At 32.4% G+C, this 18,205-nt stretch overlaps 1 protein-coding gene across 7 annotated transcripts in view; it reads right to left on the bottom strand.

Annotated features, from left to right (window-relative positions):
* LOC127069891 (lachesin-like) overlaps positions 1 to 18,205 on the bottom strand; it is an 87,755-nt gene that overhangs the window by 9,174 nt on the left and 60,376 nt on the right. For all 7 annotated transcript variants that reach the window (XM_051007554.1, XM_051007547.1, XM_051007548.1 and 4 more), the window contains 2 exons: positions 6,787 to 7,033; positions 564 to 737 (listed from right to left, as the gene is read on the bottom strand). In XM_051007554.1, coding sequence (XP_050863511.1) covers positions 564 to 737; positions 6,787 to 7,033 — 421 coding nt within the window. The remainder of the gene's footprint in view (positions 1 to 563; positions 738 to 6,786; positions 7,034 to 18,205) is intronic.

Raw genomic sequence — 18,205 nt, 5'->3', positions numbered from 1 at the left:
CATCGATTACTTCTTCTTTTTTTTTTTAAAGCGGTGGATAAATTTTGCTCGTACAATTTTTATATGAAAATTTGTATATTAATGTTATATTAAAATATGTTTTCATAATTAAATATTAAGCGGAGTTATTAGGATTTTATGGGTTTCTAGTAAATTTTTGTGTATTTTTTATATATATTACTTTGCATATAGTTATATATCACGATTTATATATATATATATATATATATATATATATATATATATATATATGTATGCAATTTTGTTTTCACGCGAATATAAATATAATAGAAATAATTATGATCTACGACGTGTCTGTAAAACGTTTAGATGATTTTTAACGTACAAGATGGGATAATAATTTCGGATCATTTAGAGTACTCTCCGTTATTTTTAGAGAAACTGTATTTATATAATTTTGTTAAGAAAAAAAATGCAGTATAAAAATCATACGTCATTAAGAAAAAAAAAAGAAAAAAAAAATGAATGCATGAATGAATGAATGAATAAATAAATGAATGAATGATTGAATGAATGAATGAATGAATGAACCATTAACTGACCTTGAACTAAAGCTTCGTGAAGGCCTCTCATCAGAATGAAATCACTTTTTTCTCTTTTCCAAAGAACTCGTGGGGCTGGTCTACCCGATGCCTTGCAAGAAAGTGTTGCGTTTTCCCCTTCTAAAACCGAGACTTCTCCTTCCGATGTACCAGAACTCAGTATGTCAGGGGGAACTGAAAGAGAAATACATAAATATATATATATATATATATATATATATATATGTATGTATATAACCGATCGACATCCTTTCTTCAATTGTATACCTTCTCCAAGTATATATATACTTACGCACAATAGATTTATACTGTGCTTTTACACACTGTGTGTTTTCTATATCGAAGAAACGATCGAGATTATTAAAAAAAAAAAAAAGAAACACTGAATCCTTTTATTATGAATTTTTTATGCCGAGTAGTATTTATCATAGAGATTCAGAATATATATATATACATTCGTTGGATTCATTCTTTTTCTTTTCTTATCATTTCTTTCACTTTTCATAGCTCTATTATTCTTCTTTAATTCTTCTAAAGGCTATTGAAAGAGATAGAAATAAATAAAAGGAGAATAAGAGAAAGAGAGAGAGAGAGAGAGGGGAAGAGAGAGAGAGAGAGAGAGATGGATAGATAAATAGATAGATAGAGAATAGATTTTGGTTTCCTTCGAATTTTCGTCAAACTATAAGAAAATAATATTTATATAAAAGTATCTCAACAAGTATTCCCACCGGGAGAATTCGTGATAAAAATAACTTGGCGGAGATAGACTCGTATGTGTTTCCATCGAACGAACAGAAACTTCCATACTCTTTCTAAAATAGAAATGTGCAACAGGTATCGAGCTTTATTATATTGTTTTCGTCTGTAGGCAATTTAATCAGTAAATACAAATCGTAGAAAACTATTTTATATACATACGCACACACGCACTTACATATATTTTTTCAATGTTTCTTTACATTTTTATTCCATTAGTACGCGACACAAACACAAACGTATATACTTATATAACATTTTATATTATTAGTTGTAATCTCTAAAAAAAAAAAAAAAAAGGAAGAAAGAAAGAAAGAAAGAAAAAAAAAAGAAAAGAAAAAGCAACAAAACTTTTAGGAAAGTGCAATTCGTTAGAAAATTGCAAGAGAAAAAATTGCACCGATGATGGGAAAGATGTTGGAGTAAAAAAACAAAAAAAGACAAAAAAAAAAAAAGAAAAGAAAAGAAAAAAGCACAAGTGTCCGCCCTTTTAAAAGCATCGAACAAGATCACCGAAAGTAGTCCAAGCGACTCGGTCGAAATTCCATCGCGATTTTAAGTGGACTTATGGAACACCTTTTAAAAGATTCTTTTAACCTTTCCATTTGCTTCAGTTCGAGATTAAAAAATATAGCGACGCGAACAACAATATTTTAAGGATAAAAGAATTCTATTTTCTATTTTTTTCTTTTTCTCTCTCTTTATATATATATATATAATGTGTGTGTCTGTCTGTATAGTATATATAGTTATATATACAGGATGCGTCAAAAGTTTCTAGGTGACTTTAAAAATGAATTATTATTTTTTCAGACATTTTAAGCTAATTCTTCTTTTCAGACTATAAAGATACAATGACCGACTATAATACGAGTCTAAAAAGTTTCGATAAAAGAAAGTAATTGATATTTAAAATCACTTAGAAACTTTTCATCCATTCCTTATATATAATATCTCTTTTTATATCTATGCATATATATATATATATATATATATATATATGTATATATATATATATACGTTTTAATTTTACAAAAATTTTATATCATTAACCTTATTGTTAATATATTCACGCAGATACATATCAAAGAACTCTAATATCTTTATGTTGTAAGAAAAGAAAAAAGAAAAGAGGGAAGTAAGTACATACATATTTCAAAGATCTCTTCGATAAGAAATGCGGCAGAGCATATTTTGAGAAGCGAACGAGCATAGTTTGCGATAAAAATTACTAACACCTTCGGCCTACTTTTAACTAATGGAGAAAGTGATACGTTGTTGCGATAAAGTAATGAAAAAATCTATATCTATATAGATATGTACGCTTACATATACCTATACAGGTTGATTATTAGTTAAAGAGTATTAGTTAAATATTCTCATTAGTTAAAGAGTATTAGTTAAATATTCTCATTTGTTAAGAGCAACGGAACGAGAAAAAAAATATACATTTTTTAAGGAGATATTCTAGTGGTTCTTATTTTTTAATCAACCTATATAGATATATATAATATATAATTGCATCTAAAAAAAAAAAAAAAAGGGGAAGAAGTTATCTGAATAGTTTGTTAAAAGAAAAATACTATGCATAATAACTTCTATTAGTAGTTTTATTTATTTAATAACAAAGTTGTTACTAGCTCGAACTAATAATCGGCTTTCGACTAGAGAGATGCTTTATAATTGGATGAGGATCTAGTGATATTCGTGCAATCTCTTAATTGATGAAAGCCCTATAATATTTGTAAAACTTAACGTAGAAAACGATTGAAACAAATAACAAAATTATTTGGTTCAAATTAATTTGGTAAACGTATGCGTATTTACAAATTTAATTTTCTTTTTTAATTATATATTTATTATCGGTCATATGAAACTGGTAAAAAAAAAAAAAAAAGATTTAATTTTTATTTAAAATCTATATCAGATAAACAATTAATATTTTTTATAACACTTTTATAGATACTTTACATATTTTTATTTTTAACGTTGAAAAACAAATGGAATCCTTTATTGCAAATTGAATTACGCTTTGAACCGATTAGAGAGGTTTGATTATTTTGAAATTGAATCGGATTGAACAATTTTCTCTCTCTTTTTCTTTCTTTTACTTGCTCTTATTCTTACGTTAATTCAATCTCGAGCGAGGTACGTTTTTTTCTCTCTCGTACTTTCATCGAGAAGATCGCACGTGTTCGATAGTTGGACGCTTTATATTGACGAGCCCAATAATTTTCGTGCTCTATATATATTGACATCTTCAATATTTCTTATGTTCGATATTAGAACGGTAGAATATTGAACCAGGAAATTTTCGATCGAACTGAAATTTACTCTCTTTCTTTTCTCAATGCCTATTCGACTGTCCACGTTTCACACACACACACACATCTGTATTATCTTTTTTTCATTTCATCTTTATATCTATTTTTAACCACCGAATAGAGAGAGAGAGAGAGCTTCTTTCTAATTTATTTCTATCTAGCCGTAGTGTAACATTTTATTGTATTTGATTAAATCATTGTCTATTTCTTCTTTTTTATTATTTTTATTATATACGATATATATATAATATAATATATTATATATATATATATATATAAAGAAGGAAAAAAAAAGAAAAAAAAGGAGTACGAAGCAATTTCTAGATTTTCGAAGACGTCGACAATTTCCTATGACTTCGTTGAATTTCTTCCTTTCTCTCTCATTTTCTCTCTCTATCTCTCTTATACATACACGCACATATATACACACAGACATACACAACGCACAGAGATACGTAAGATAACGACTTAGCTTTTCTCGTTGAACGGACAGCCGTTCGCGTTCATATGCATCGAAATTGTTCTCATATATGCGTCCTTCTCGCTTGCGAATACTTTTATGGTGCATGAACGAGAAAGAAGAAGAGGGTTGCTCGAAAAATGCTACGAACATTCTGACGACGACGTTTCTTCGCGAAAGCTCGTTTCTCGGTTGTACTCTTTTCTAACGAGCCGGGATATGCTCGTTTCATCTCTCTCTCTCTCTCTCTCTCTCTTTTTTCTCTTTTTTCCAGAAGAATTCCTACACGTTGTCAGCTATGGGGACACGGTCCCATTCATTAAAAAAGAATCGTCTTGCGAAGGGCTTGTATTAAAGTTACGTTCCTTTTTCTTTTCTTTTTTTTTGTGCTCCAATTTTTATGCTTTCGTTGCAAATAGGAAAGAGAAAGAGAGAGAGGAGATAAGGAGAGAGTTTTCTCAATCGTATCGTTTAAAACTTCTTATGGGGCTTATTTTCTTAATTGCTTGTCTTTTCTTTTTCTTTTCCTTTTTCTTTTTTTTTTTTTTTGTATTCTTCTATTTACCGGAAGCATTTTTATTACGTTTATTACACGTTGAAATATGTGATGGGCCATTAAAACTTCCTAGGCGAATTACTAATATTCCTTAGGCGTGATTTTAAAAATCAATTGTTATTATTTTTTTTCGATTGAGTTTTTTTCAAGCTAATTTTCTGTTTTTTTCTTTTCTTTTCTTTTCTTTTCTTTTCTTTTCAGCGGATTTTTGAACCACAAGACCAGTTATCTGTTCTGTTTATAATGAATTACAATACATTATTAAATTTTTTTATTTATTTATTTCTATTTATTTATATAGTTATTATTAGGATATCGTTTATATTCTACGATGCAAAAATGATATAATTAAAAAGAAATAAAAATAATAATAAAACAATATTGATAAGGTACGAGTTACGTGACCTGTACCATTTGGCAAACTCTCCAACATATTTTGTTACGTGATCGCTGTGAAATCGAAATGTTATTTCTCTGATATCGAATTCGCCATGATATTTATATATAAATAATAATATTTCGTTCGATCAATTTTTATAACGTTTAATCTCAACAAAACTTTTTCAACGCGCAATCCATTATCCATATTAAATAATAATGATAAAATAATCACCATTTTATCGAAATTCGAGATAATATTTATTTTCATGAACATGTCTATATGTATATATGATCTTTCATTTCAAATAATTAATTAGTATTTTTACGAATTATATACTTTCGTATGGATTAATTTTATATATGATAATTATCAAAAGATTTAATTCTTAATCGAGAAAACATTTCTTTCTAGAGTTGCAAAAGTTCCTAGATGATTCTTAAAAATCAATTACACCTTTTCCGAGATCGTTTAACGCTAAAGTTTTCTTGCAGATAGTAAAATTAAGAGTTTAGAAATTCGTTCTCTTTTGCGATTTAAAATGAATTATTCCGAATAATCACAAAAAAAAAATATAAAAAAACAATTGATTTTTAAAGATCACTTAAGAATTTTGATGCCATGTACGAAACTCGCGAACCTGCTTCGTATAATTCTTTTTTAAATAATTACTTGTACGTAACTAATAACATTTTTATTCATTCTCATATCTCATTTATCATAAAATTTTCTATTATTTTTATATATATAAATACAGATACACGTATCTGTATACGTGCAGGAAAACATTTTGAACAGTCATAATAATTAAATTCAATTCATTTGAGAATATAATATTATTAATTCACATTTAACAACCATAGTCGCTCTCTAAATAATTATTCATCCTTACAAAGCTGCTCATGTACTTACCTGCGATTAACTCCTCCCCTCTACTGCTATACTTATATATATACATAAGGAAATCTATACGTATTACATATGCAAGGTATCCCTATAGGACAGTCCATTGTCTAAGATAATATATTATCTACCAACAACCACCTTAATTATAATAATCGAGATAATCATTATCATAATCATCAATTATATTAATCATCAAAATAATATCACAATCGTTCTTTAAACGATTATTCTAACAAAACCAAAAATAGAATAAAGAAAACAATAATACTGCAAAAAGTAAATTACGAATATAATCTCTTCCTTCGTTATAATACCACTTATTCATTATTCCACATATGAACATAGATAGATACAAACCTATATCTAAGTATTACAAAGTCATGGATGTACATACACAATCATATATATATACATATATATATATACACACAGTATATACATATATATATAGGACATTCATTGTGTAAACATGTTCAACGTTCTAACGTTCATACCCACATAAGCATATATTTTCGAGGAACGTGCGAAGCTTGACGGTTAATCGAAACAACGCGTGGACGGGTGCGATTGTACGCTTTGGTGCGTATTACAGCCGTATTAGGCTAACCGTTTACTATACTCTATTCTCTCTCTCTCTCTCTATTCCTATAGCTATCTATCTATCTCTATCTATCTGTCTCTCTATATCTCTCCGTTTATATATATATGTATATATATATATATATACGTATAGGTAGTATACGTACGTGTGCGGTCGCGGAGAACCGACCGCAAACGTCTCTTGGTTGGTTGTGAGTATGAGGCTAGTAGGAATGCGCATATTGCGCAATTAGGCATACCTAGGACGTCGACGCATCCCAGCTGGCTCAACATGGGCTGCGCGTTGATTTGGCACATGTAGCAACCTCGATCGGCCTTCCTGAGTTGGCGAATATGGAGGCTCCAAGTGGCCTCCTCGTCCTCTCTCGAACGGGTCTGATTCTTTGCCTTGGCCTTTTCCATGGTGACTAGGAACCGGGCTGAATGGGTCACCGTTCGCTGACCCATCGACAATATCGTCTGATCCTCTACTCGTAGCCATCCTACCTAAACATATATGTATATATATATATATATTCTATATATTCTATGTATGTATGTATGTATATATATATATGTATGCATGTATAGATGACATTTAATCATAAGGGTTATTCGAAAAATATATATCAATTTTTTTTTTGTTTTTTCTTGACTTTTTTTCTTTTTTCTTTTTCTTCTTTTTTTGGGAGGGGGAGGGGGAGCGGACATAGAATAACATTTTCGTGAAAAATTATGTATGGCTTGTGGGCGGGGCTATGGAAATGGAAGGTATTATGAGAATTTTGGTTTATATAAAAGCATTCTTGAAAATGTATTTTCTTTTTGATTATACCAAAGACGTAAAGAAGATTTGAATAAATTTATAACACCATAATATCGTCTGATACTTTACTTGCGGCCATCTTACCTAAACATACTTATCTGTATCGTATATACATATATATTTATATATATATGATATTTAACTATATAAGTTACTTTAAATTGCTGATATATTTTTAGGATGATCGTGAAATCCCCTACTATTCTTAGCCATCCTATCTAAACATACGGGTTATTTTCAAACGGTATCTAGGAGATTTTTAGAACGATCGTAGAATTACATTTCTTTTCTTTTCTTTTCTTTTTTTTTTTTTTGAAAGAGAACGTATACTGTTTTTTTTTCTTTTTTTGTAACTCACGCACACGATTTAAAGGAGATTGAAATGTAATTTCAAATATTTCAAAATCGTAGTCATTTTAAATAAACATAAATACATATCTATACATACTTATGAGATGAAAAAGAAAGGGGGGGGGGAAGAAACCTATCATCTTACAAAAGTATTCAACGACGTTGAAATAGAATAGACATTTAAAAAGAAATAAATCCGTTATATAAAAAGAAAGAGAGAGAAAGAGAAAGAGATAGATAGTGTCTTATCGAATAGGATTACGAGAAAATCCGTCAAATCCTGAGCTGTCGATACGAAAGTCGTCGTTGAATAATACACCATAGATAAAACACAGTCTTACTTTTCAGTAAGAAAAATAAAGAAAGAAAGAAAGAAAGTAAGATAAAAAGAAAGACGGATAATACAGTAAAGATAGAAATGGTTGTTTAACTTAAATCGAGCCTCGGAAATGGGATCGAACTTCTTGCTTGCTTTGAATTTCTATGATTAAAGGAACACTTAATAATCGATCGTTTTTCTCATGTATATGTATATACATATATATATATATATATATATATATATATATATATATATATGTATGTATGTATGAGTTCGAAGAAGATAGTTGAGAGAAGTTCATATCAGAGAAGTTAATCGAATCTCGAGAGACTTCTATTGCTCGAGCGTTTTGTTCTATGAATTAGAAGAACAAGAAAAAGAAAAGGAAGAAGAAGAAGAAGAAGAAGAAGAAGAAGAAGAAGAAGAAATAGAAATAGAAGATGGATAGATATAAAGTTAGAAAAGGAAGACCGTATCAGTAAATATCGAAGTAGGTTGTAGATACTGACAAGTACGAAACCATTAGCAAAGTATCCATAGACGTTTCTAAGGGGCCCTAACACGTCTATAAAGTTTCCTAGGGAAGCGCTCTTTCTATTTGATTTACGTTTACCCTTCGCTCGAAAGAACGAAGTCTCGCCTTCGTCAAGGATACGGTACGGTGCTGGTACGGGATAGATCGACCCTTTTCCTTGACGTCGTCGATAGAACACACAAACACACACACATACATATAGAGAGATAGATATATATGTATACAAACACATATAAACAGAAAACCTTTCTCTGCTCTCGTTTAGGACGGCTCTATCTCGATGTACGCGTTGAGATTAGCGAGTGATATCGTCTCGTTTATGTGTATGTGTAGATATGTACGTGTGTACGTGTGTGTAATAGACACAGAGAAATAGACAGAGAGAGAGAGAGAGAGAGAGAGAGAGACAGAGTGATCTCAGATATCATCTCGCGTCTTTAAGAGAAAGAGCAAGAGAGAGAAATACTGAGAGTTTCTCAGATAACGTTTCGTGTGTGCGTAAGAAAGACAGAGAGAGAGAGGGAGAGGAGAGAGAGAGAGAGAGAGAGAGAGAGAGAGAGAGAGAGAGAGAGAGAGAGAGAGAGAGAGAGATGGAGCATTTCTCAAAAGAGGAATTTCAAACTCCTGAATTTGGGATTTTCGAGAGGAAATTGATTTTAAATGGGAAGGATATGGCAAGAGGAGTATAGTATATCATTTAAATATTCATTAACAAATCTTTTGTTTGTTCGTTCGTTCGTTCGTTTGCTTGTTTTTCTTTTTCACTTTTTTCTTTTTTTTTTTTCTTTTTTCTTTTATTTTTACTTCCTCTTGTTCTTGTTCTTGTTTCTATTCTACGGAAAATTGATATCCGAAATTTGTATATACCTATATTATCATAATACGAAGTTACGTTATGTACCTTGTGTCAATCTTGATCTAAATATGGAATTAGGTAAATTGATGTACCCCTTAAGTATTTAGAAATTATCATTTTCCATTTATCTTAAGCAAAGCTAAAGCTTGATATTAGGCTAATAAATTCAGGACGACGTTGAACTCGTGAAAATTCTAACGAAGTTTTGTCATGTATCAAATATCCAAGAGATACGAGCTATTATATATAATCGAATATCGAAGTTATAATGAAGATGAAAAGGATAAAAAGGAAAAAGAAAAAAAAAAAAAGAGAGAAAAAAAGAATTTTTGTGGAACATTTGTATCTGTATTAGCCGTATATAAATATCAAATGTTAAAAATATCGGATAAATTTGAAACGAAACATATGAAAAGAATACAAAAATTAAAAAAAAAGAAAATACAAAAAAAGGAATAAAAAAGAGAAATATATAGGAAGAAAAAAATATATAATCTCTCGTCAATAAAATTTGATATACGTACGTAATATATATATATATATATATATATATATATATATATATATATATATATATACACAGACACACACATACATATATAAACACATGTTTGACGTCACCTTTCATTTTCAAGAGATCAATTTCGTCAAAATCCTATATCTCTATGATCAGAGACTCCTTTCGTGTCAGTCTCAGGTATAAGAGACAAGCTTGGCGCGAGATGGTAGCTCTCGTCGTAATATTATATCGTGAAAATCATATCCCTTCTGCCCTCTCTCTCTCTCTCTCTCTATCTTTATCTCTCTATCTCTTTCTCGCGCCCGCACATATATACATATATACACACATACAAGCGGTAATTGCTTTTAGGTGAGAACACTTCCCACCACCATCATCACTGTATCACAACGATGAAGCAATGGATTGCACCAGCACAAACACAAGTACCAGTACCAGTACCAGTACCAGTACCAGTACCAGTAGTTCACTAGTACCATACCAGTACCATCTCAGCACATCGCCACTACTAGCAATAGAGCAGTAGTAGTAGTAGTAGTAATAGTAGTAGTAGTAGTAGTAGTAGTAGTAGTAGTAGTAGTAGTAGTAGTAGTAGTAGTAGTAGTAGTAGTAGTAGTAGTAGTAGTAGTTGTAGTAGTAGTAGTAGGAGCAAGAGGAAGAGCAGGACTAGGAGCAGGAGCAGTAACGTTGGCGGCAGGTACCCACTGCCACGTTGGGAATCGAGCCCGACGAAAGGTTCAATTTAACGTCGTATCGTTTGCCACTGTTATCTATGATGGTGCACTTGGTAATTAATCTCTAGTCGGAGTAGCACCTTTCTCTCTCTCTCTCTCTCTCTGTCTCTGTCTGTCTATTATGTAGCTTATTCTCACATCCTCATTCATACACACTTCTCTCACCACAACGTTAGCCCTTTACACTATCCCACAAACGCGTTTACGTATACACAGAAAACACAAACATACATTCATGTATATATACTTATATATATATATATATATAGCTTCTAGCTAAACCAAATGAAACAGGACGCATCGTTGTCATCGTCATTGTCATTGTCACTGTCACTGTCGTCAACGTCGATGTCGCGTACAGAGTCTACGATCGAACTTCATTCTCGAATCACTATCGAATTCAGGGACGAAAGAAAGATTGGGATTGTTGATTGGGAGAGAGGAGAGAAAGAATAGATCGTGAGATGGGAAAAGAGGGACGAAAGGAGATATTTCGTTATCGTGCCAATCATCTATGCTTTCATTTATCAGCTGATCATCCGACAGCGACGTTTCACTCTCGTTATCAATTTTTTTTCCTTTCTTTCTTTTTCTCTTTTCTTTTTCTTTCTCCGTTTCTTTTCTTTTCTTTTCTTTTCATCTTGTTGACATTGTTATTACAATTTTAATGTGTTACGTTTTATTATTGTTTATTATTGTTTATATGTATATTATTTAGTGCGTATGATATAAAAAGTATCGGCATTTTTTGGATGGTGCATGTATGAGTTCTTTTGTTCCTTTTTTTTTTTATAGTGTAAGCAACAAACATTATTATATTCGCCACGGATAGGTAAAAAAAGAAAAAAGAGATTTAAAACCTTCCAACGGTTAATGAAAATAATACTAATAAAAATGATGATGATGATGATGATGATGATAATAATAATAATAATAAAAATAATGAATTTTATTATTTTACAAAACACGTAATAATTTTTATCACGTACTAATAATCAGGACAAGCTCGTATTTGCGATGGTAATCAATGAGAACGAACGAGCTCGAAATCAATGAATACGAAATGAAAAAAGAAAGGAAAACAATCAATTAAAGAAAAATAAGAGAAAAAAGAACGTTTCTAATTTGAAGAAAGCGATAGCACTTAGCGTTATAATCGTGCTAGGTACGTGCTTTTAACCGTTTAACAGGAAACGCCAGCTGTGAAGTATCTACTTTCTTGCCCTGGCAGTTCCCGTTCAAAGTGCTTGCTTTCGAGACATTAACATGTGAGGTACAGTGTCTTTACGAATTAAGTAGTGTACCGTTCTCTACTTTCAGTTAGTGAACGCCATTGCTTTCCTCCCTTCGAAGAAAGTGGTATCCTATTTTCTTTCCTCTTTCTATTTTCTTCATTCTATTCTCTCTCTCTCTCTCTTCTTATTTCTCTATCTCTTTCTTTCCCTCCGTATTTGAACGAAATAAGAAGTAGACGCGAACTAGAGAAATTAATAAATTTAATTGATCATTTAGCACATAATTGCATTTAATAATTTTTATTTTCTAACGTGGGAAAGAACCAATTAGTTTTCTTCGAAATTCTTATAGAAATGTATATATGTGTATGTATCTATAAATATAGTATCTATAAATATAGAATAATATTAAATTTGACAAAGAAAATAACAAGTCGTATGCACATTAATAACAAACAACAACAACAAAAACAATATACCTATACGGAGATAAAACTAATTATAATAAAACACGGTATGTACGTGCGCGTGTACGTGTTCTCAGTTATCATAGAAAGTTACCAGCCGAAAACTTGCCAAGGCAATAAAAAACGTATATGCATTTCGATCCGCGTATCCTAAATTATCCGAAAAGAAAAGAAAAGAAAAGAAAAAAAAAAGAAAGAAAAATAATGAAAAAAAAAAAAAGAACTGAAACAATCTTTCCAAAAGAAAAAGGACAATACATACATACATACATACATACATAAAGTATCAATCATCCATCGAGTATCATCGACTATACGAAAGATATCAATGACGCGAGCAGGAAAAAGAAAGAAAGAAAAAACGGAAAGAAAAAGAAACGATCTTACAAGAAACCCTTAGGGGTATGAGGGATAGGGGATGAAACGATGGGGTGGAGACTGTTGGGGGTTGAAGAAATCTTTTTGGTAACGGTTCAGGGACAGGTCCGATGATTCTCGACACATTATCCAAAGCCACGAAATTCCCCGGTGGGCAGCGAATCCACCGTACGCCACCTTACCCCTTCTTCCCCTTCAGACTACCTCTAAACCACCCTATCCTTTCCCCCTCAACCAACTACCCACCGCCCACTCATCCACCACACTTCTCTCTCTCTCTCCTGTAATATTTCGAGAGTCCTAGGGCCACGAATCTACGTTAGCGCTAAGAGATTGCTCCCCCATACCTTGCTTCCTCCTCTTCCTCTTCCGTTCCATTGTAATCATGGAAACAATCATTCTTCTCTCTCTCTCTCTCTCTCGGTCGCTCTCGTTCTCGCTCTACCATTCGTTCTCACTCTCTATCTACCGATCTATCTATCTATCTATCTATCTATCTATCTCTTTTTCTCTTTCCATCTCTTTCTCTCTATCTCTCTTTCTCTCTCTATATCTATCTCTCTCTTTCTTTACCTTTTACATTTCTATCGCGTCCGGATAGGAAAAGCTCGACGATAGTCGACGACACCCGACGATGGCCGACGATGCCAAGGCTACCCTTTCGCTCGCCTTCATAGCAATCACCGATTTGTCTGAATAAGCCTCCGGCAAGTATATGCTCGTGCTTACCCCGGGGAAACACCACTCCGGCCAACTCAACCCTCTCTCTCTCTTCCTCTCTCTCTCTCTCTTTCTCTCATCCTCCATCTCAATCCCAATCCCAACCCCCTCCCCAACCACCTAACTTTCTCATCCCCCAACTGAATCCATCCCTAACCCAAACCCTCCTCATACCTTATATCCACCCATCCTCTCTCTCTCTCTCTCTCCCTCTCCCTCTCCCTCCCCCTTCACTCGCAACCGAGCAATCTGAAATCTGCCAGAGAGACTACTTCCCTCTCCCTCTACCAACATAACCGAAAATACTAACGTTCGTTGATCCTCGATGCTAGGATGTGCAAAGATATGCTGTAAGAGATGTATGAGAGATAAAAATGAGGGTGGTTGTGGGTGGTTGGTTGGTGGTTAGTTGGTTGGTTCGTTGGTTGCTTGGTTGCTTGGTTGCTTGGTTGGTTGGTTGGTTGGTTGGTTGGTTGGTTGGTTGGTTGGTTGGTTGGTTGAAAGACTACCACTCTCGTGACGTTTACCGCTGGAAACTGATTCGCGTCGATAAACGCGACTATATTCTCCATATTAAAAAAAAAAGAAAAAAACAAGGAGCGAGTGATGCACATATCTACGAGCACTTTACGTCGAGCGTTTAACGAACTGCTATAAAGAGTGGCCCACCATTGTTATTATTTCTTTCTTCGTATTCCTTTCATATCTTTCGTTTACAATATGATCGACGAGTCGTTTCTAATGTATATTTAATCGTGCCATCTCGTTGATAGGAACACTGTCCGTGCTATTCTCGAATAAATGACCGGGATATACGTAGGATGACTTTTTTCTTCTCTCTCTCTCTCTTTTTTTTTTAATCTTGTATCTTATTTTTTGCCCCGGTGACGTTTGTATTATTCGCGCGAAAGATTTGAGATGATATTAGATAAAACGTACGTATAAGTTTTCTTTGAAAAAAAAAGAAAAATAAATAAAATAAATAAATAAAAAAAGATGTAATATATATACATATATATATACACAGTTTTTAAAGAATGATATCGTCAGGGATATATAGATTGTAATTAATGTTTTCCAGAATAAAATTTCTAATGTTATATTTACTATTTTTTAATTTCTTTTTTAGTATAAATAAAAAAAAAAAAGAAAAAAAAAAAGATAAAAAAGACATACGTAAAGATCGAAATGGACACATCGGATGGATCGGAATTAGTTTAGAATCAAACTTTGCGTGTTCGTAATCGAATTAAATGGCATCACGTGAGTGGCTAATAATATAGTATCATCGTTGAACATGAACGAGATAGTTAAAACTAACAGATAATTAGATTTTAGATAGATACGTCTCTTTACCCTTCGAATGTGCTACGTTTCGTTTGGCTTTCGTGTTCGGCCAGTGTAGCAGGAGGCTACGGCCCTTAATGGATCCGCTTTGCAAATAGTATTCCCTCTAACTCTTCCTCCTCTTCCTCCTCACTTTTGGCTGATCCTATCTATCTATCGTGATCGAGCTACGAAGCGTCAACGTTTCAAATGTTCGTCGATCGCTTTTGCCACGAAGTGCCACGTGAAAATAAAAAAAGAAAAAAGAAAAAAAAAAAATAAAAGAGAAAAGAAAATAAACGATCGTTTACTGAACAAATTCTAACCGTTGACTGACTTCTTGACCTTTTTTTTCATTATTATTCTTCTTCTTTTAATTGTTATTTTCTCTTTTTTAATCGCTCATGATTAGTTAGCCCGCAATGTTGAGATTAATTGAATGTTTTATATCTAAATGGATTTCGAAGAATGAAGTAAGATATGTTTTTACGTTTTATCGTTACGCGAGATAGTTTTAAATATGTCTATCCGTTTTCTTTTTGCTAGATCGAAAATAACTGATATAGGAGTAGAAATGTCTCTTCAAATACATTTGAAAAGCTTTTCGTCTTTGCTGAGGAGAAAGATCAAAAGACCTTTGACAAATATTTTTAATGGCGGCAGGCATTCCTTTTTCTATATAAGAAAGACGGAAATAAAAACGATATATATATATATATAGGGTGTCTCAATATTGATGTATTTATTATAGAGTAACTCTCTCTCTCTTTTTCTTTCTCTCTCTTGTTTGTTATCATCAATACCCCTTTTAAATACACAAATATTATACATAAATACATACATATGTGGTATAGTATATAAATAAAGAAACATTTCTACTTTTCTTTATTTTTTTTCTTCGCGTGGAATTTCACGATCGTAGCATATATATATATATATATATATATATATATATATATATATATAAATACACACGCACATCGTTACCCCAAGTATATTGATATAACAAAATATAATATCTACGTAACTACTGTAAGTACCTATACAAATAAATAAGAAAGACAATAAGAAGGGATACTTGAGAAGAGATATGCGAGTCGCATAGAGAAGACAAATAGAAAGGATTCCATAGGATTCGATGAAATCTCGAAGGACTATTATATTCAAAGAGGGAAAGACGATCGACGAATAAAACGAGACACCAACCTGTCTCCTAACCCTGTCCCTCCCCCTCGACTCCCCTATTTCCTCCATCTTCCAACCCCTATCTCAATGATGGATGATATTCGATCTCAATCTCGTGAATCGGATAGCTTGACTATATCGAAATGGTTGTTCACCTTCTGGCCTTTCGATATTTCTCGAATCCTTCGTCGGCCATCGAAAATCGGGTAGAATCGTTCAGTGGAATTCGAAGCTAACTGTTCGGGAGGATGGATGTCTTCTCGATTCAATGAACGAGCTTGGTTTAGAAGGTATGAGTGTGTAGTAGGAGGTGGAGGTGGGGTCAGAGTGGTGGATTATAAGAGGAAATGGCACGGGAGAAAGCATAGAAATTCGACGAACAAAAGCTGGTATTACTCGTGTTAAAGCCTCTAGTTGTCTATACTCGTTTATGGATTGATATTAATATTATTTGCTTATGTATATATGTATAAGAGTTAGTACATAGATGGATAGGAATCCGTTGTGTTTATTCAATACATCGAATAAATTATTTCGGTACGTTTCTAGTGATAATTGAACACGTATGTGTGTCTGTAGGTAGGCACGTAGGTATGCAGGTATATGTACTGCTGATACTGCTATAATTTTTTTTATATTTTGTGAATAAATAAATAATCATAGTTTTATATATATATATATAATATGATGATAACAACTACAACGAATTTTCGTAATTCTCATCTACCGTTTTTCGCATCCTTTTATAATATCACATCGTAGTTAATAAATTAATCATCCTTTTTATGGGATTTGAAATTATGGAAAGGATGACGGAGTACAACAATAACGATATTAAATATTTCGTAGAAAATTTTATGAATGTAACACGCTCGTGTATACTTATATATGTATACGTCCGTACATAGGGTGACTCATTTGAAATTAAATAACACAGATAGATTACCTTCTATCTTCTTACGAGAAAAAAGAAAGAAAGACAAATACGACGACATAAAAATTTATACGAAAGAGATTAATTTTTTATCGTTCGCTCTGTCATTAAATTTAAATTAAAAATGTTTTATTTACGTGCGTATATATAGCTTAATTAGAATTATATTATAATCATGACCGAAATAACATGATTCGATTAATTAATCAAGATATTTTCACGTCATGCGTCTAATCGATCCTCGCAATCGGATAAATTAATACATTTTGATTTAATCAAACAAACATCTTCTAATTTATTTAATACGTATTTTTTTCGGCGATTATGCAAAGAACTATGCTTTATCATAAATTTTCCTTCCTTTCTTTTTTCTTGCTTAAATAAAATAATTCATAAGTAGGAAACTGATAAGTATAGAAAAAAGATTTAGAAAATTAGTACAACCGATCTGTCCCACTAGGTCAACCACAAATTACATTTTTCGATTTCGATTTTATAACAACGATTTCGATATCGGTATCGAACTTTGTCGAGATATAATATCGAAAATAATAAAAGAGTGATAACGAATCCTCGATTTTATTCTACTGAAATTATCTAGATAATTTGAGTAATGGAACAGATGATAAAATCGATGAAAAATTTATCGTTAGAAATATCCGATGAAAATATTTTCGGTATTATCGACTACCGAATTATTCTCGTATTTCAGTTTCTATATACTAAAGTACGAAAGTTAAAATAAAATAAATTTAAAGTAGATTACATCCAAACCCACGCATACGCACATATTGGTATTATTTTTCTTCCATTTTTTTTTTTTTTGGTCTTCTCTCACGAATCGAAGGTACGAATATCGGTTCTATGGTGGTATCTATTTATATACATACATGTTCAGTTTGAAATGACACACCCTATACAGCCGTACTAGGAATGATCTCGAATGTCCGCACATAAAACGCGTATTACTGGTACGTATCGCAACGGAAAGAGTTTCGGGGAATGGTGATGCAACGAAATTCGTTGTCATCCAATTTCTATTCCGTTCGTGCGAGATATTCATCGTGAGTGCGTTAACAGTGGCGTACGTAAAATAAATCTAAAAAGGCCATCGTCGCACCCCCGCACACCCCCTATACAGCCCATTCCATACCACCCAACTCTTCCCCTTTCCAACATTTCCCGTCGCTATACGCTTCGCGAACGACGAGGACGAATATTTAAATGTGGGATCGATTCCAGGCTCAAAAAAGGGTTGCTTGATGTTTATGTATGCGTAAAATCGTCTAG

Source organism: Vespula vulgaris, chromosome 17, assembly GCF_905475345.1.
Source record: "Vespula vulgaris chromosome 17, iyVesVulg1.1, whole genome shotgun sequence".
Classification (NCBI taxonomy): Eukaryota; Metazoa; Arthropoda; class Insecta; order Hymenoptera; family Vespidae; genus Vespula; species Vespula vulgaris.
The sequence above is the reverse complement of the archived record's forward strand: the minus strand, read 5'-3'. Positions and strand labels throughout refer to the sequence as shown.